General features: G+C 39.4%; 1 protein-coding gene across 5 annotated transcripts in view; it reads right to left on the reverse strand.

Annotated features, from left to right (window-relative positions):
* The window catches only part of LOC132815814 (partitioning defective 3 homolog), an 810,799-nt gene that overhangs the window by 410,041 nt on the left and 379,148 nt on the right, over nt 1-21,610 (reverse strand). For all 5 annotated transcript variants that reach the window (XM_060825083.1, XM_060825081.1, XM_060825084.1 and 2 more), the window contains exon 4: nt 313-488. In XM_060825083.1, coding sequence (XP_060681066.1) covers nt 313-488 — 176 coding nt within the window. The remainder of the gene's footprint in view (nt 1-312; nt 489-21,610) is intronic.

A 21,610-nucleotide genomic window follows, 5' to 3' on the forward strand; every position in this document is an offset into this window, starting at 1 on the left:
CCACAATTGTACAAATCAACCACTGTGGTTATGCAAATTATACACTCTCATTCTCTTGTGGATAAGGATATAGGTTTTGCTCACTTAAAAAAACCCTTTACAGTGTAGTAATCTTATAAATTCATTTAGTTAAAGTTCACCAGAAAATTGCATATCCAGGAAAATCAAACAATGTCGTCTCTTTTGCTGCATCTTATTGAAATTCCAACAGTGACCACACTTAAAAAAAATGCCATTGCCTGTTAAGTGCTTCGAGATGCCCCAATATGCAACAATGGAAATACAGACTGAACAACAAAACCGTGAACCCACCTTTTTTCTGTCAAGACTACTGGATGTTTGGCTTGGTTTTGGAAAGCCAGGTGTTGTGGACCAACGGGTCGGGTTTTTGCGTGATGGCTCTGCTGAGTTATGGTTAGGTCCCATTACAGAAGACAAAAGACCAATCAGTGCAGGATCACTGCTCCGTCTCACATGAAGTGGCATGTCTGATGGGAAAGGAAAAGTAGTTTTAATATTATCATAACCTATTACCAATAGTAAATCAACACTAAAACAACTGTCATTGCAACTCCTAAGTAAAGCATTTACTATAAAAGTGTTTTCACACACAAAGACGATATGAATGGCTGTATATTAATTCTAGTTCTCAATTTCTGACAACGAGGGAGCTCATGCTTTCAATGTAATGAAATTTTCTTTCTTCCTGGAAATACGTTATTTTCTTCCACCTAAATCCTTAATCCAAGATCCTTCCAAACAAGTAGAACTGATTTTTGTTTTTTAAAAAAAATGCATTAGTAATCTCACAATGACTCTAAGAGATGTGTTAGCCCTCAAAACAATGACCCCTTACATCCATCAACAAAACAGTCCTCATTTAACAGGATTGTCTGTTTATATGGGTTTGTGACTATTACTGTTAACAAAAATGAAGACATAAACCTGCAAATATCTTTTGATGGTCCATCCAGCTGGACCATAGGGAGGCCCAACTTCAGTCTGAAATCCCTGCTCTATTACCTGTTAGTGCAGCACTAAGATTCGCCTATGCATGACTAAATTAAACAAGATAAAACTCCCTCAGGATTTCTGCTCTAAATCTTAATTCCCTAAACTCTTCCAGAAATATACAAGAACATCGAGTGGGGAGAATAATTGGTTTGATTATTCCCCACAGTTGATTAACGTATTGACATTCTCAGACTCAGCTCATTACTTGGACAAGGCGCTGGAAGGTAATCCGTGCTCCAGCATAAATTAACTTCTTTAAGAAAGGGGATGGGAGAAAGTTAAATAGGAAAATAAAAGACATTTAGCACAGGCTGTCCACTGGTTCTATTGAGAATTTCTATCACAAGATGCAAGTAAGGCAACTCTCTTGAATGTTTGTCAAAATAAGTAGCTTCATCAATCTAGACCAGTGATTCTCCTAGTTTGTAAAGGGTTCGTCCTCTGGGCTATAAAGGTCTATCCACTGATGTGCAATAGCACAACTGAGACTATCCAAGAGAACAGGCCAGAACCCAGATCCCCACCAGTTCCTATAACATCACACATAGTTCTGCATCTCCTCGATCAGTCATTTTAAGCATGACCAATAATACAGTTTTATAACCAGGACTTACACTGTAGCTATGGTAACCAAACAAAACAAACAAAAAAAATGAACTGTTAAAGGTTAAAAAAAATTATCTTTGATTATTGCAACATTGATGGTTATAATTAAGTGTCTATACCCAAGCAACTGGCAATTATTGGTAATTTATTAATACTATTTTAAATAAGTACACCATTTTATTGCATTTAACAAAAAAAGCTTCCTCAAGTGTATACACTATATCTGACCAGGGTGCATGAAAACGCCAGTGCAGCATCTGGAGGCTCTCTTGCATGGTTTAATGTTCTGAGTTCAGACATCATCCTTCCAGCACTCTCACTTGCAGTTGACTGCACTAAATACTTCAAGGCTAGTTTCTGGTTCTTGACTGTGCTTCAACAGTTGTGAATTTCTTGTGAAAATTGAAAGTCTTGACAGCTATTTCTGAAATACTCTGGTTTGAAAGTAGCTCTTAAAATTTTCAAAATATTCTAAGGGTTAATATCAAACATTGGTTTAAATCAGGTATTTCAGAAATGCTAATCCGCTCGGGCTTTTAATAGCTTAATGCATAAAAAAAAGTAGAAAACAGCACTGACAATGTGCATGAGTGATTTGTTAACCAGAACTATGACATACTGATTCTAATGTCAATAACATGGAAAACACAGCATATAATGAAGCAGGTGTATTTAAAGTGAACAACTTGTCTGGTTTTGACATGAGATGCCAGCGTTGGACTGGAGTGTACAAAGTTAAAAATCACACAACACCAGGTTATAGTCAAGAGGTTTATTTAGAAGCACTGCTCCTTCACCGTATGGTTGTGGAGAGTAAGATTCTCCACAACCATCTGATGAAGGAGCAGTGTTTCAAAAGCTAGTGGTTCCAAATAAACCTCTTGGACTAGAACCTGATGTTGTGTGATTTATAACTTTGTCTATTTTTCAACTGAAGAATAAGAATGAAGATGACTGTTGGCAAATTATTGCAAATTAAAACAAAAACAAGCCAAGAACATGAGCAACCGAAAGAGCTTGAATAACATAAAAAGATGGTGAAGTCAAGCCAATTAATGTTCTCAAAAAGACTTTGGATGGACACTTGACAGAAGTAAAACTTAAGAGTCTAAGGTGTGAAAGTAGGGAAAGGAGATTAGTTGTTTTCCAGAAAACCCCCACGGATTCAATGACAAAATGACAATTCTGTAACAATGATAACTTGAAAATGATAATTTTCTGAGTGGATGATAGAGAACACCCCAACCCTTATTGATGTTTGTATTACAGAACTTTGACTCATGAAGCAATGAAATCCTCCAAGCTTAAACACCATTTTGAATCAAGACACAAGGAACGCATTGAAAATTCCCAAGACCTTTACTAAGAAAAGTTTAAAGAATTGATCAACAAAATACCACACTAGGTATTTTGTTGTATCAACATTTTAACCACAAATAGCAAGAGAGACAGCATATACAATATCACTACAGTTTGCAAAGATTTGGAAGAGTCTTCCTCCAGCAGAAAACTTCATCAAGCTGTTACATTCTCAGTACAGACCAAAACCTTGGTTTTTTGAAAATGTGAAAATATTGTATTTTTCTGAAAAGTATAAAGCTGTGAGATTCACTAGTTAAAATCAAAGAACTTTAGCAGAAAGTAACCTAGAACATGAAGGCCAATAATTATGGCAGAACTTTAAAGATAGTATAGTGATAGTAAAAGTACAATGAACTGCACTTCCCATGTTTAGTTTTCTTAAACATGCTGACACCCACATAAAACTCAAATCAGATACTTATCAGAAACTAGAACGTTAATCACTTGGTTTGGGGACTGTATCAAAGATTGTACACAGATGAATATATTTTGGGCTTTCTGCTTAATTTCAGCAATGTTGTCCGACAAATCTCCAACTGCCCCATGGCTGGAGACTTCCTGCTCAATACAGGTGTCATTAAGCAAAGTCACATCAGATCAGGATGTGCCTGGTTCTAATATTCTTTAACTTTAGAGTCTTGCGTCCAAGAACTCTCTCTTCTCAGCTTGGTTATCCCAGAAATCCAATGCAATAATAGTCAATACTTCAGTTATCAAAGTTTTATAAATCTTTTGTCCAGCACACAGAATTTCAATCATCTTTGTCTTGGAAGAAATGTTCCCACCAGCCAAGCTTATTTTAAAATAAATGGGTTGAAAGCAGAAAGACATGCAGGAACGTACTTAACCTGGAACAAACTTCTTGCTCACCATGTGCTCATTTCCCAGGCAACTTGGTCACTGTCTCATGGGATGTGAACCCATGTCACCGAAGCTTTCGCCTGGGACTCTGGATTATTTTTCCCAGTGACATACCACTATGCCTCCTTGTCCCCTAACTGTGAACATTTATCAAATGATGCCCTTAAGCTCACGCATTTTGAAAGCAGAGAGTGAAGAGGTGGAAAGTCAAACTTATGGAGGTTGTATGGTTTGCCCTGATGTATGCTGGTATTTGTGACAAAGTACTTGCACATCTTTTGAACTACATGAAGTGAACAAACTCTGTCAGCAAAATAATGACTATTGAGGGTTTCACCTCTCAGGTCACGGGCATAATTTCTCATGGCTTTCCCAAGTAGATAACTGGTTAAGTATTTTCAGCATCTTGAATGGGGTTGAACCTCTCAGAGAAAAAGTTTTGTGTATGAGTGACCAGCCTCATCACTGGCAATTTAACTGTTCCACAACACTTCGCAATGTCCCATTTACATCAAGGAAGAAATAAATGGATCAGAAGATTTTAAAGCACACCCAGAGGCTTCCAGTGGCAATTTGTAAAGTATTTCACAGAACAGGAATGGGATTTGAGTGGGCAGAGATGTATTTGCAAACATGCGCCACATTGAAGAGATCATTACGGTCTTCTGACAGTAGCAAAACAATCTTGCGAAGCTTTCATTAGGTGAGTGACTTAAGTGGCAGTAGCCTTTGGGTTCAATGCCTGGTCAGAACATTGTGAAGTTGTAAATGCAGCTCTGAGGCACATCAAAACACTGAACTCCAAGGTTGAATTTTTAGTGGGGATGAAAACAGAAAGGAACTAGCCGAATGTGCAGGCTAATAGAAGACTGAAGGTTTCCAGTACTGGACCAGCTATTGTGGTGTCTCATCAAAAGCAGCATCATTTTTCCAATTAATTCACTGAGTTTATTTCATGTGGTAAGCAATATGTAGGTGGATAGGATTTGTAAGTAATCCACATACTTACTTTAACACATCCAAGTGGTCAGCAAACACAAAGGTATGAGAACCAAGTTGCACTTGTTGCTTACTGTCCCCCTCTCCCTGCTCACAGCTCAAAAGAGACAACAGCTAAATTAAAACTTGCGATTTCCACTGCCAATTCAAGTGAAGGACTTCACCATCAAATTCAGAAAATAACAAATCTACTCCACTTATTAGCTATAGTGATAAATCTACTCAGCAATGTATATTTAATGCAATCAAACTAGCTAACTGATTCATCAAGCTAATTACAATCAAATTCATCATCACCCAAACTCATTCACAATACAACACACTGCTTTCGCATAGATCGCTAACAAAAAACAACATTGCCAGTCTGGACAGCAAGTCTGCTCACAAATTTGATATTCCCAAGATAAATGAACACTGTAGTGCAGGGAGAAACTGAAAAACAAAGTCTAATCACTTGCATCTCTCCCTTGGGCTTTCCCATAATGGATATAATCTCGACCTTCACCTAAAGGCCCCACACTCTCAGAAACTACTCTTCAGCCAATTCAATACATTCCACTTGCTATCAAGAAACAGCTGAGTACATTGAATATAGCAAAGCCTATGGAGCTGAAGTGAAGACTTGGACTCCAGGATTGGATGCACCTTTTGACAAGCTTTTCCAGTACATCTATACCACAATGGTACCTTTCCTGACAATGTGAAAAACTGCCCAGATGTTTTGTTTTTGTTGGGCAGGGCACAAGTCCAATCTGACCAATCACAACTGCATCCATCAATTCTCAAATAGAATTGATGGATGGTGCATTTGACAGTCCTATTACTGGGCACCTATTCTCCAGAAGAACATAAGAAAAAAATGAGGAGGATTAGGTAACTTGGTCTTTCAGGTCTCTGCTGCCTTTTAACAATATCATGGCTGATCTTCTAGCTCAGCTACTCTTTTCTGCACCATTCTTGGCCACATTAGTATTCAAAATATAGATATTGAATACATTTAATGATTGAATATCTGCAAATTCAAAACCCTTTGAGTGAAAATATTTCACCTATTACATGCCTGCTGTTCTAAGTTTGGGTTCAACTTGACACCTCATGAGAAAATTGGTCCAAACACTGATAAAAGAGCAAAATTCTCGAGATGAGACAAGAGTGACATGAAGGCAGCAGGGGACCAAGTATGATTTTGAGGAATCCAGGAAAAACTGTCAGAGGTAGGAGTGGGAACCTCAAATGGTTGGAGATGGACTTAGCCTCAAAGATGATGATTTGACTCTTGGAGGCTAATCATTTCAGTTGCAGGACATCGTTGCAGGGAGCCCTCAGTTCGTGTTCTAAGCTCACCCATCTTTATTTGTTTTACTAATGACTCTCCCATCATACTATGGTCAGAAACTGATGATTGCAGAATGTGTGGTCCTATCCACTGTCCACAGATAACATTCCATGCCTGCATGTAAAGACCAAGACAATATTCAGGCTTTGTATATTTACCTGAAAGTAATATGATAGAGATATATGTTTCAAGTAATGATAATATTTAATGCAGGAAAGTAATACTACCTTCCTTCAAAATTAATCACAATGGGCATTAACAAATCCTTCACCTTCCAGATCCTTGAGGTTCTGATGAGTTACATCAGGCATATAAAGACAATTGGGCTTTTGATTGGTTAGCTCATTTGGGTGGATGACTGGTTTATGATGCACAATGATGCCGACAACATAGATTCAATTCCTACACTGGCTGAGGTCCTGTCTGCTCAACATCACCCCACGCCTGAGGTGTGACAACCCTTTGGTTAAACCCATCACCACTCATCTCTCTCAAAGACAGCAGCCCTAAAGGTCTCTGGGACAATGAAGACTTTAGCTTTCGAGTTCGCTCAGTGGCTGGAATGGTGGTTTACAATGCAGAGTAGCACCAACTGAGGTTACTCTGAAGAATTCTCCTTTTCACCCTCTCCCTTTGCCTGAAAGCCTGGTGATCCTCAGGTTAAACCACCACCAATCATATCTCTCAAATGAGACAGCAGTCCTATAGTCTGCTAGGACTATGGCAACTTTACTTAGATAATATTGGGACAACAACAGACATAGAACTTGTGCAGACCACAGAATTTGACAACAGAATTTTCAAAAAAAGGAATTTTCATCAAAAGATGGATATTGCTCAGTGAGTGACCAATCTCCTGACTCCACAGTCACCAATCATCTAAAATGCATAAGTCAACAGTACATTGCCTGAATGAGAAGAAGTTAACTGCCTCCACAGCAAAGTAGTCTATTTGATTAGCATCTTATCTACCAACTTGAGCATTCATTCTCTAACCACTGGCAGATCATATCACATTTACAGGTTGTACTGCATGAACTCATCAAACTTCCTTCAACAGAACTTCACAAACATGTGATATCTTCTGCCAAGGTGGTCAGGTTCAGCAAGTGCACGTGAACAACAAGACCAACAAGTTCTTGAAACTATATCACCGTCACTGTCAAAATACTCACTCCTCCTCAATGAGGCAGTGAGAGTGCACCTACCCCACACAGACTACAGTGATTGAACTGGCTGATCACCAATTATCCATCACCTTAAGGGCAAGTGATGCATAGTTTCAGCATTCCAGATTGGCATAAGTTAAAACCAATAAGCCTGTCTTATAGCCTGGAAAGATGAAACTTCTGAAAATTTTTTTAATACTAAAATACCTGTGATAATCAATCACAAACATAATGTGGCCTGAAAATTTAGTATTCCATTTGCTCTCAACCCAACTGACGCCACTGCTACAACTTTCTATCTTCAACGTTTGATTTATACTTCAAATGTACACTATTTCTCTCCATCACATCCTCATGAATTTCTGGCATCAAATATTAATTTCTCAAAAGATTAGGCATGCATGAATAATATTCAAAGTATTTACTGCATAAAAATTTGAATGCCCAATAGAATGTCTTTCAAACAAATTATAATTTTTGAAAACTGGGTTTTCGTGAGACACCTAAAACAGAGGAATTAAGAAATTGATAAAATGCTACATCAACAGAAGGGTTAGCAAAGCATCCTTTGAATTTAGAGGTCAGCGGAAACAGAACTACAGTCTATACCAGTGCTGGAATCAAAGTACTATAAAAGCAGCAGATTCTCACCTCTATGCTCCCAATTTAGTGTGTTTTTTTTTCTGTCAGGGATGGCTTTGGTGACAAATAGGATCATTTATGGAAGTTATCAATCTAGAGATTGATTTTAGCTCCACTCCTTGGAACACTGACCAAGATACATTCCACTTCGTTACTTAATTTCTCTCAGTTGGAAGGTTTCATTGACTTTTTTTTGTTTACCTCCTGGTGAGAAAGCTATTGTATTTGTCCAAGAGCCCCATTTATACTCATTTTAAGGTTTTCTGCTTTGTGGCTGACACCTTCGATTTCTTAAAATTATTTTTTCCTTCTGATCTACACATATTTTGCACAGCACCTGAAAATATGGAAATAACAGTATAAAAGTGATTGACTTGCAAACTAAACTGCATGATACAGTTCATCAGTTAGGTGCAGTACATATGCACACACTATTTTGCAATCATGTTGCCCAGGACTGCTGAGCATGAAGATCAGCTACTTCTAACATGAAACACGGGCAAACAGAAAGGTTCCAGAACTGGTCATCGGCAGAGACAAAAGAACATTGAAGCAGAAGGTGGGAAATGGTTGACTATCTAAAATGGTTGTTGTTGTGGTTGGGATGGGGTGCGTATTGGAAGGGGTTTGAGGTGAAGTGAGGAAAGACCAAGATCGGGTACGGAACAGGGTATTCATTAGCGAATGCCAAGGGAAAAGCAAAACAAGCAATTACTCATTGGGAAGTGTGCCAGCTCCAAGACCACAAACATATGTTAACTGGTGGGACATTCCATATTCAGGCAGCCAGATCAGCAGAGAATTCAACTTCTGCATTGTTTATCCTGAGTACTGGAACACAATAAAATGGAGGGGAATATCAAACATTTTTGGAAATGTAAATAAAATAGTCAAAAACTATAACCACATGGCTTAGTTCAGGTGAAAGGTTTTGCTGTATTTTAAGGGGGAAGAAAGATAAAAACATGATGGATAAAGGATTAGGAGTTTGCAGGATAAAAAGTAATAAAGAGGAAAGAGGCTTCTGTGGAGCATAAACATTGACAGAGATGTCTGTTTATTGGTAAAATGGTCTGTTTATGTACTGTCATTGTCATGCAATTCTAAGTACATAGAGATTTCTATAACTTGCCTTTTATTTTTAAAGAAACCAACAATGTTCCCTATTATAAAATCAAGAGGAATGCTGGCTACTAATAATTCAAAAATGTTCAACTCCATTTACAACTTCTCTGAAGCAATCCATGTCAGACTACAACAAGGTCTTGATATTGTCAACAAAGCCAACAAACGACAGAACAATTATTCAAAATAAACAACAGCAAATAATAATCCTGAACAAAAGAAAGCTCAGTCACATCCTTTATTGCCATTTCTGTCCAAAGTCACCATTAACCAAATGCTGATTGAATCAGCCATACCAACACCATGCTACAACATTATGGAGTTGACTGTGTAATAGGTGCCTCATCTCCTCAAATCTCAAAATTTTGTCAGAGACTCTGGATTCAAATCCCTGATAAGACCTCATTTGTGACCTTCAAAAGTGAACGGGATAATGATGTGAACAAAAATACCTTCTTAGCCACAGGGGAAAGGAACAGAGGGAACTAGTTGAGTGGCTAGGAACATAAATGCAATGGCTACAAGAGCAGGTCACAGCCTCTGTGTTCTTCAGTGAGCAAAACCCATTCAGTATATCCATTCAGAATGTTGCCACCAATTTGATTAAATCCTATCATTCAGATAAGATCAGGGAGGTTGGCATGAAGCTACTACCTGTTGTATCAATGAGAATGAGCACTTTGTCCAGTTCTGTACATGCATATATATATTTGTTTTAAATATCTTGTATGAAACACTGGGAAGGTGCAAACATGAAGGTTAAGAGAGACCAAAAAGAGTGACAGTAGATTTAAATTAAAAAGAAATTCCAAAGCATAAATAGTCCAACAAAGGATAATGTCAAACAATAAAGAAAAAAAGGAATCCTGCCAAGTTTGAACTTTTACAGTGAATACATATGTTTCAAAAATGCTTGCTTTGCAAAAGTGACCTGCAAGACAATAAAGTGACGGCAATACAAGAAATCCAAAAATATGGTCATGAACTTTGCCAAATTTTCCAATCATGCTTTGGTTACGGAAACAATTCAAGAGGAAACACAAGGAGGACATAAAACAACTTTTCTTTATATATCAATTCAGCAATACAGACAAAGGAGACTTGAGAAGAGAATTCATCAATATGGAAGCTAAACAGTTGAAGAAACAGCCATTGAAGATGGGAAAAGCAGAGGTTTCTGATTCCAAAGCTTAAGGGAACGGAGTTGTCGACCTAAAGTTCATACAGTAACTCTCTCTAATAAGGTATTTAAAGAATAAATAAAGTCTACTATACTTTAAACACATAAGCTTATTTTCAGAATTCAGAATCTCGTCAGAATTTCACAGCAAAACTTGCATATACTTCATTACCAAATTCACATTGGAACCAACCACTCTGAATATCATAAAAGATCCAGACTAACTGAACCTCCCCATTCTTCCTTTCAGTAAATGCATTTAAGTGTTTCTGTATAAGTTGGCCAGCCGCTTAGATCAAGAACAAGTAGAAATATTCAATAACCTATTCTCCAACAGTACCATTGGACCTCTTCTAAAGATTTCTTTCCTCATTTTTCTTTTTCCTATAATTTTGAAAATGTTCAGCAAATGCTTGTCTGGCTCACGATGCCCACTTCCAGTGAATGGATACAAAAATATCTTGGGTGGCCATGAATGCATTTTTGAATCAAATTATGTCAAAGGTATCTCAGAGGGAGACAAATACTTGGACTTTGTTAGTACTGCTCAAACTCAATGTCAGCTAGTGCTTTAAATTAACTAATTTGAGGTAGCAATACTTCTAAAAATAAGAATATGCACAGCTCTGAGCACTTCAAAATAATTGATTGATGGAAGTGAAGATAACATGACTTTCAATTAAATCCTGGTGAAGAATTTTTTATATCTCAGACTGCAGAACAACCTTCAGACAAATCCATTCCAAAATGTGGTGCCACGTACAATCTACTCATTCTGATGTAGTTATTTCTGCTTGCACATTTCCAGTTCTTAGCAGCAAGGTTTCCTGATGGAAACGTAGGGCAATGTCATCATACGAGATTCAATTTATTTTATTCTTTCATGAGATATGGCCATAAAGGCAGTGCCAGCATTTGGTGCCCCCATCCCAAACTGCCTTCCAGGAGTTGGAGGTGAACCGCTGCCATTCATTTGTAGGTACATCAATCACAGAGATAAGAATGGGAATTTCAAGATTGTATCCCACTGACACTGAAGTGATATGGTTCCAAGTCAGGATGATGCATGGTTTGGAGCGAACCTTCAGTTGATGCTGTTCCCATGAATCAGCTGCCCTTGTCATTCTAGACGGCAGAAACCACAGTTTGGAAGATGATATCAAATGGCTTTGGCAAACAACTGCAGTACATCTTGTATAGAATAAATAATGCTGTCCCTGTACATCAGTCATAGAAGTAGATGAGATTTAAACTAATGGGTTGGGTGCCAAGAAAGCGGGCTGCTTTGACCTGGGTCATGTCAAGATTCTTGAGTTTTATTTGAGCTGCACTCACCCAGGCAAGTTAAGAGCATTCCATGACATTCTGATTTGTGCCCTGTAGATGATGAGATAACACTGTGGAGACAGGAGGTGAGCTACTCAATACAAAATTCTCAGCTTCTGGTCAGCTCTCATAAACACTGTATTTTTGTGGCTGACCATTAAGCTTTCTGGTTAACAGTCACTCAGGATGGTTATGGTGGGGAATTGGATGATGGTGATATTATTGAATTTCATGGGGAGATTGTTAGATTCTCCAAGTTGCAGATGGTCACTGCCTGACACTTTTATGATTTTTTCTAATAAAGGAAAATGCTGCTCCACCCTGGTCTGGTCTGCATGTGATTCCAAATCCAGGGCAGTGTAGTTGACTGTTAACTGTTATTGGCAACATGGAGGGAAAGATGTCTCACAGCTGGTCAACAGACTGGCACTGCCACATTCACAGAATCATACTTATAAAGGCCCAGTCAACAACATCATCCTGTTCCGCCAGGAGATCTTTCACCCTGATTCGCATTCCCTTAAATTTTGCCCAAGTTTCTTGACTTCAACAGTATTCATTCTCACTGCACCTCAGGATTTCAGTTTTGAACCAAAGCTGTATTGAGGTTCGTAGCTAAGTGATTCCAGCTGATAGCAAACTGAACACAGGTGGGCAGGTTATTGCAGTGGAATTGTCGCTTGGTGACAGATTTGATGACATCATCTATCAGTTTGTTAATGAGACAATAACAGGCCAGATGGGAAGGGTTTTTGCAGACAAGTGGTATCAGGGCAATTTTCCAAATTGCTGAGCCAATTCTGCAATTCATGCTCTGTAGCTTTACTGGAAAAGCTTGGCTAGGACAGCAGCTAACTCTGGAGCGGAAGTCTTCAACTGCTGGCATACTGTCGGCACCATAAATTTTGCAGTGTCCAGTAGCTTCAGCCATGTCTTGACTATAATGTACAGATAACGGAATTAACTGAAGACTGGCATCTGTGATGATGGGATCTCAGTAGAAGGCAGAGCAGGGTCAACCACTGGGGACTTTCATCTAAAAATGGTTGCACTTTATCACTCTAATAATTTGCACTCTGAAGGCATATCTACTATCATGCACACACTACCATCCGCGAAAATAGTGAATTTGACAGGATAGGTGTGATAAGATTAGATTAGGGCTAATCACATTGAATAGGCAAGAGACTTTGGGGCTGACAACCTACTCCTGTGTCTGTTTTCTTAACCATTCTAACAAAAACCTAAGTTATCCCAATTTATCCAGTGAGTGGTTAAATTTATGTCTCCACAAGGTCTTCGGAATGATCCATGGTCTGCATAAAGCTGTTCAATGTGGCCCTTGTGTGGAATTATAACAAATCACTGACAGGATTTTGAAAGGACAGAAGTAACAACTTATTATGTAAAAAGATCTGTTGAAACTGAAGAATGATAGAATGGAGAAGAAAAAGATGAAGGGAAGACAATAAAGACTTGCACTTGTAAAGTCCCTTTCATGACCTTAGGATGCCTGAAACAGCTTCACTCCAATGAAATAATTTTGATATGCAGACACTATTGCAGTGTAGGAAACAGTGTACAGTCAGCTCCTGCACACACTAATATTATCTGCTTCATTGGTATTGGTTAAGGGCTATGTAGTGACACCAGGACAACAGCCGCATGCACTTTGTATACAGCAATGTTTACCTAAGGGGGCAAGGGAAGCCTTGGTTTAATATCTAATAGAAAAAAAACTTGCATTTTATGGTGTTGCATTTCATGATTCAGAAATGACACAAAAGTGTTTCAGATTTTAGGGAAAGCAGCAGCCGAATAGTGTATAATCATGCCTGACAAACAGGGCAGTTAATACTTTGTTTCAGGATAGCTGGCAAAGAGTAAGAACTTGACACTTTACCTTTAATAGAATCATTGGTCCTTTAGCACATTCCTGGTTTACTCCAACAAGCGGAGTATACTTCAATTCTGCATGCAATCTGAAGAATTGTATACCTAACAATTCAGTGAACAGTGTTATACTGATGGTACGGGCCAGATGAAGTGTGCAAATTGGGAATGGGGATTAAAAAAAATCAACCTTCTGACAAGAAGCAATAAAATATGGAACAATTGTGGAAAGAAGCAGATATCTCCTTCAAATAAATTTGTTGCACAATGCTATTTTTAAACAAAAAATGCAAATGTCCTGCTATACATTTATTTGTATAGAATTGTAATATTTTAAATTGAAATATTACAAGCATGAGGCTGACAGATTAAAATCAACTATTTATTTTTCCTTTTGTAATCTGTATCTATGTCCTTAAGCTATAATATGCAAGTCATAATTGAGTATTAATGTTAAGAAAGTGTAATTATACGTTGCTCAAGCAGTCGAGTTTTTGAAATTCATTGCAAACAACTAGTCATTTTTAAATTTTATTATCCTCCAGAAACCAGCAAAGAACAGTGGTGCAGCTTCAGTCATACTAATATGCAGGAAACGTAAATGTGCAGTTTTTTATTAGTGAAAATTTACATGAAAAGATTGCAATCAAGGAAGTGATTTTTGAGATGTATTTGAGGGATTTTCAGATCATTAAAAACATAAGTGATTTAATTCATTTAGGTATAGAGCAGCTGCTCCAGTCTTTAAATGAAAAATAATAAGATAGAGATTCAAATATGGAACAGAAGTTGATTTCCAAGGACCATTCACTCATCACCACTATACTCATTGATTTACATTAACTACCATTTAAGCACTTTCTCAATATTGTAATATCATGCTTGCTCTCCAATTCCTCCCCAGTTTCCTGCCACCTTACAATGCTGCAATTGTCTCAAGTCACACAATGTCCAAATATCACAGTTCCTCATGTACCTGTTTCTTAACACCCAAATTTAATCCCAGTGCCAGATTACATTAAACAAGATATGTGAATACAAAACTTTCTTCAGTACATCAATTACATCATTGGTGCGGTTTCCCTTTCTCGCTTGGAACTGCGAAAATTTATTAATTTCACTTCAAATTTCCATCATGTTCTCACCTTCAACTAGTCCACCTCTGACTCCTCCTCTCTCTTTGACACAGTTATCCATTTTTGAGGATAGGCTGACCACTGATATCCACTACAAACCCATTGATTCCCACAATTATCTCAACTTAACATCCTCTCACCCTACAGTCTGTAAAAACTATTCCATTCTCCCAGTTTCTTTTAGTCACATCATGTTCTGATGATGCCACCTTCTCTGGGGTGCTCAGAAATATCTGGTTTTTTCCTTAACTGAGAATTTCCCCCTGCCAAGGTTGACAGGGCCCTGAGCCATGTCATCTCTTAACACTTCTGCCCTCACCTCTTCTCTACATTCCCATAATATCAAGAGACACCCCCGGTCATTACTTTCCAATTCATCAGCCTCCACACCCAAAGGATCTTCAGTCAATAATTTCACCAACAGACACACATTTCTCCCCATATTTCTTGTCAGTATTTCGCAGTGACCATTCGTCCTGCTCCACTCCTCCTGCATTCCCAACACTTCTGCCTGCAATACCAGAAGGTACAACATCTGCCTATTCACCTTCTACCTCATTACTATTTGTGGCCAGATACTCACCTTCCAGGTGTTGCAACTAAAGCCAGCGAAGAAGAAAAGCCAGGGAGGGGATAATAGGGAGTATAAGTGGATGAAAATGTTGGCTGTACTGCAAGCAACTGACATCATGACAAGGCCTGTGACATGGGAGTGGATAAAAGGCCTAGGTCATGTTCAAGCTCTCAAACTGTTGAGAGAGTGAGAGGGGGAGAGAGAGAAAGGTTGTAGGTTTCCAAGTAGTAAATGAGATGCTATTCTCCCAGTTTGCAGTGATCGTCACTGCAGCAGAACTGATCCAGGGAATGGTCGCATGGGAACAGGCAAAAGTGAGGACTGCAGATACTGGGAGATTAGACTTGAGAATGTGGCACTGGAAAAATCATAGCAGATCAGACAACATCTGAGAAGCAGGAGAATCGACTTCTCAGGCAAAAGCCATTCATCAGAAACAGACTAGGCCCCCTCAAAATATTTGAAGGGGGTAGCCCAGAGCCTAAGCTTTTCTGGTAAATGTGAAGTGTCTGTTGCAGATTCAATGCAACTGGTCAAACTATTTGATATTAAGCAAACACAATTTATTTAACACTATAGTTAAAATGCAACCAATGCTAGAGGAATTTAGAATAACTTATAGCTATTGGAAAACTTAACAGAATAATAGATACAGTAACTATTATTAATTAACTGCTCCAATATAGTAACATCCCATAAACACACCCCTTGGCAAAAAGACAAATTCAGGAAGAGGTTCTCACAAAGAGGTCTCTCATCTGGGAGGGGGGAGAAACATTGAGAAAACTCAGAGAGTAGCTGCGAGGAGACATTTACTGAAGCTTCCAACTCTTTTGAGACCCCAATAGCTTCTGCTTAAAGTGAAATCTAAAAATGCAGAAATCCTGATCTGAGAGTTGGCCATACCCATTCAGGCTGTTTAAAAAAATGCAAGGCCTGCCAAGCTGCTGACTCGAGTGGTTCTGGTCGACTGTTTGATGCCTCTGTCTTTCAATCTCTCTTCAAAACAAAAACCTAGACAAAATAACTTCAAGTCACAGCATCATCATGTTAGTAGCAATATTCCCCTTGTATGCCTCAATTTTTTCCTCTCGCGCTCTTTGGACTCTTTCTCCGCTCATCTGCTCACTCCTTCACTTCCTTTCCTCTCACTACCCTGTCATCAGCCTAAATATCACTTTTTCCTTTCTTAAGAAAGGTCTCTAGACTCAAGTTAGAACATGGAACATAGAAAAGTACAGTAAAGACCCTTCGGCCCAAGATATTGTGCCAAGGATTATTCCTAATCTAAAATAAAATAACCAAACCGACACATCCCTCAATTCACTGCTGTCCAGGTGCATGTCCAAAAGTCGCTTAAATGTCTTCAATGACACTGCTTCCACCACCACCACTGGCAATGCATTCCATGCGCTCACAACTCTCTGCATAAAGACCCTACCTCTGATGTCTCCTTCATACCTTCCTCCTAACACCTGAAAACCAAAACCAATACCCTGCATGCCAGTCAATCCTGCCCTGAGGAAAAGACTCTATCCATACCTCTCATTACATTGTATACCTCGATCAGGTCACGTCTCTTCCTCCTCCTCTCCAGAGAGAAAAATCTGAGCTTTGTCAATCTCTCTTTGTAAGCCAAGCCCTCCAGTCCAGGCAGCATCCTGGTAAATCTTCTTTGCACACTTTCCAAACCCTCCGCATTTTTCCTATAATAGGGCGACCAGAACTGGACACAATATTCGAAGTGTGGTTTCACCAGGGTTTTGTGGAGCTGTAGCAAAACCTCACAGCTCTGAAACTCGATACCCCTGTCAATGAAAGCCAAAATATCATATGCTTTCTGAACAACCCTATCCACTTGGGTGGCAACTTTGAAAGATCTATGCATTTGAACACCAGATCCCACTGTTCCTCCACACTGCCAAGAATCCTGTCTTTAATCCTATATTCAGCATTCAAGTTTGACCTTCCAAAATGTATCACTTCGCATTTATCCAGGTTGAGCTCCACTGCCATCTCACAGCTCAGCTCTGCATCCTGTCTATGTCATGCTGCAGCCAGCAATAGCCCTCGATACTATCAACGGCACCTCCAACCTTTGTGTCATTAGACTTAGACTTAGACTTAGACTTACAGTGTGGAAACAGGCCCTTTGGCCCAACAAGTCCACACCGACCCACCGAAGCGAAACCCACCCATACCCCTACATTACCCCTTACCTAACACTATGGGCAATTTAGCATGGCCAATTCACCTGACCCGCACATCTTTGGACTGTGGGAGGAAACCGGAGCACCCGGAGGAAACCCACGCAGACACGGGGAGAACGTGCAAACTCCACACAGTCAGTCGCCTGAGTCGGGAATTGAACCCGGGTCTTCAGGCGCTGTGAGGCAGCAGTGCTAACCACTGTGCCACCGTGCCGCCCGAAAACTTACTAACCCACCCCTCAACCTCCTCATCCAAGTCATTTATAAAAACTACAAAGACAGAGGCCCAAGAACAGAGCCCTGTGGGACGCCATTTACCACTGACTTCCAGGCAAAATACTTTCCATCTACAACCATTCTCTGCCTTCTGTCGGCAGACCTATTCTGAATCCAGGCAGCCAAATATCCCTGTATCCCATATCTCCTGACTTGATGATTTAGCCTACCATGGGGAACCTTATCAAATGCCTTGCTGAAGTCCATATACACTACATCCACTGCTCAACCTTCATCAACATGTCTTGTCACCTCCTCAAAGAACTCAATAAGATTTGTGAGGCATGACCTGCCCCTCACAAAGCCATGCTGACTGCCTTTAATCACGCTATGCTTTTCCAAATTGTCACAAATCCTATCCCTCAGAATTCTTGTCAAAAACCTTGCTGACCACTGACTGGTCTGTAATTGCCAGGAATTTCCCTACTACCCTTCTTGAAAAGTGGAACATTCGCCTCCCTCCAATCCTCCGGTACGACCCCCGTGGAAAATGAGGAAGCAATGATCTTCGCCATCAGCAATATTAATTCTGTTTTCTCTCCACAGATGTGACCAAACCTACTGCGCTGAAATTTCTGCTTATGTTTTGTAAATATAATTTATGTCAGTGAGCTGTTGCTCACTTCCTTGAGCTTCTGCAACCAATCAAATAGAGAATGGTTGACCTCTGCTTACCCACCTTTGATCCACCTCCCTCAAAGCCTTCACTGCTGAAAATCTGCTGAGTTCTGACTTGAAAATTTCAATTGTCGTAGCACTCACAGCTTTGACTTATGAATCCGTGCTTCATCATTTCACTCCCAAAAGGCTGGGTTCTAATTTTAATTCTAATTGTTCAGAATTTCCCACTAATAGTACAAAGAAACAGTTAAGTTCTTATGAAATTTTAGACAACTAAATTAATATCACCTCTCAACTGCACAAACTCAAAGGAATGGAAGCCAAGTTTATCCTTATAATCTGACTCAAAGTCCAGATATCTTTCTTGTGAACCGGTATTACACTTGTTCCAAAATCAATGCCACGGATATTGATTACTTACAAGATAATACATGGCTTGGAAAGGGTGGACGCTAAGAAATTGTTTCCGTTAGGCGAGGAGACTAGGACCTATGGGCACAGCCTTAGAATTAAAGGGGGTAAATTCAGAACAGAAATGCGGAGACATTTCTTCAGCCAGAGTGTGGTGGGCCTGTGGAATTCATTGCCACAGAGTGCAGTGGAGGCCGGGACGCTAAATGGCTTCAAGGCTAAGATTGATAAATTCTTGATGTCACAAGGAATTAAGGGCTACGGGGAGAATGCTGGTAAGTGGAGTTGAAATGCCCATCAGCCATGATTAAATGGCAGAGTGGACTCGATGGGCTGAATGGCCTTACTTCCACTCCTATGTCTTAAGGTCTTACATCCTTCCTATTGTGTGGGGCTCAAAATTGGATAGATATTCCTGATGGATTTTCCAAACAAAGTTCTGCACAATTGAAATTAAACTTCCTTATTTTTTAACTCAAACGCTTTTATGACAAAGGCCAGAATTTAGCCTTTTGGATTCCTTTCCGTACTTAGCTTTTAGAGATTGCTATATTTGGACAACTAAACATCTTCACTTCTCCAGAGCTTCAGGATTTTTGCCGTATTAAAACAATACATTTTGCCTTACTTAAATTCTTCCCAATTTCCTATGTAGATATTTACCTTATTTAATCTGTCTATGACCCTTGGGAAGTTCCTGTTCCTACAGACACAACTTATTGACTTCCCTCAATTAGTGTCAACTGCAAATTTATATCCACAACTTTCTACTCTATCATTGATACTGTAATGAAAACCTAAGGCTCCAGCACAGATTTTATTTAATCTTACTATGTAATTCTGCTTCGCAATACAAGTACAAAGTGAACAATGTCCAACAGAGGAGAAAACAAAATCTCCTCACTTCACACACAGCAGTAGCAATCTCCAACAGTTCCAAAGCTTTTGTAAGAATTCGGGTGAAGAATAGTTAGTTGGTTAGATATTGTAATCAGAGAATCGACATTTTGGGCATGAGCCCTTCTTCAGGAATGAGGAGTGTGTGCCAAGCAGGCTAAGATAAAAGGTAGGGAGGAGGGACTTGGGGGAGGGGCGTTGGAAATGCGATAGGTGGAAGGAGGTTAAGGTGAGGGTGATAGGCAGGGGGGGGAGCGGCGGAGATGTCAGGAGATTTCTTCCTGACCTCTCCGCCCCCACCCTCACCCCGACCTCCTTCCACCTATCGCATTTCCAACGCACCTCCCCCAAGTCCCTCCTCCCTACCTTTTATCTTAGCCTGCTTGGCACACTCTCCTCATTCCTAAAGAAGAGCTCATGCCCGAAACGTCAATTCTCCTGCTCCTTGGATGCTGCCTGACCTGCTGCACTTTTCCAGCAACACATTTTCAGCTCTGATCTCCAGCATCTGCAGTCCTCACTTTCTCCTAGATATTGTAATCAATAACATTGAAGGCTATGTGGATAAATACAGTCAGAGTTAATAAAATTCAGTTTAGAACATATTCATTATTGCATTCTTCGAGCCAAGAAAGCATTATCTGAATATTTGATGAAAACACAATGGCTGGAAAACTGACCATCAACCAATAAGCTGTATGTGATTCATACAGACTCAACCCAATGAATAACCCTCTCTCATTTCAGTCTTTTGATATATTTATTGTGCATATATTCAAACCATCAAAATGGTCCAGAAAACACTGATTGATCTTGGGGTTTGTTTCTATGGGATGCCAATTGCCTTCCCCACCCCATCCAAATAATATGCAAAAACCAAGGCAGTGAACACTAGTCAATTATTCCACCATCAATTATCAGCATTACAACCTAAGGCCAGGGACATTCAGGTCATTTCAAGTGCCGACCAATTTGGATTCAAGTAACCAAAGGTCTTGGACACGTTTTCAAAGATTTCTAGTTTAATGTAGCTTAGTACGAAATTGTACAAGGAGGAGGATAATCCAGCCATTACATTAATGCTGAGAAAGCTTGAGGAAACAATGCTGTAAGAGGAAATGAACAATACTTGGACAAGCTTCAGATAATAGAGAAGAGCTGGTTTGGATTTGTTAAGATTAAAGTGACCGAGTTCAATGGTGAAAGTTGTGCATAGTACTTTCAAAGGACATTTATTAAAGTACCACATGATACATTTGTTAGCAAAACTGAAGCCTAAGAGATAGTGTGTATAACCAGAGGACACAGGAGGCAAAAGAATCAAAGGACACAGCAAGTTTTGGTTTTAATGCAATTGCTAATAATTTGGATGCATTCTTGGATAGAGCAGTTGAAATATTCAATAGTCGTACCAATCAAAGAGACTGATGAACTTGAAACTCTGCCCTATACAGTACAATGGACTATTGGGTTGAATCCAATGGAGAATTATAAAAAGTACACAATGTACAATTGTTAATGTGGATAAAGATTTACTGCATGCTGTACCACGGAAATTAATTTTAAAAAATCAAAATTACTCACAAGCATATTTTGGAAATACTTGAAGCTGTTATCATTTTAGGAAAAGACATGACTGTGTAGGTGTAGCATGATTTGGAGAAGCCGGTGTTTGCCTGGGGTATACAAAGTTGAAAATCAATGAGGTAAAAACAATGACTGCAGATGCTGGAAACCAGATTCTGGATCAGTGGTGCTGGAAGAGGACAGCAGTTCAGGCAGCATCATGCTCATTGGATGCTGCCTGAAAGTTAAAAATCACACAGGTTATAGTCCAACAGGTTTAATTGGAAGCACTAGCTTTCGGAGCACCGCTTCTTCATCAGGTGGACACGTAGCATCGATAAGTAAATAATAGGTAAACAACGGCAAAAACAAAAACACAGGTACAGGTGAATGCTAAGAGTTTGAG

Source organism: Hemiscyllium ocellatum, chromosome 5, assembly GCF_020745735.1.
Source record: "Hemiscyllium ocellatum isolate sHemOce1 chromosome 5, sHemOce1.pat.X.cur, whole genome shotgun sequence".
NCBI classification, from domain to species: domain Eukaryota; kingdom Metazoa; phylum Chordata; class Chondrichthyes; order Orectolobiformes; family Hemiscylliidae; genus Hemiscyllium; species Hemiscyllium ocellatum.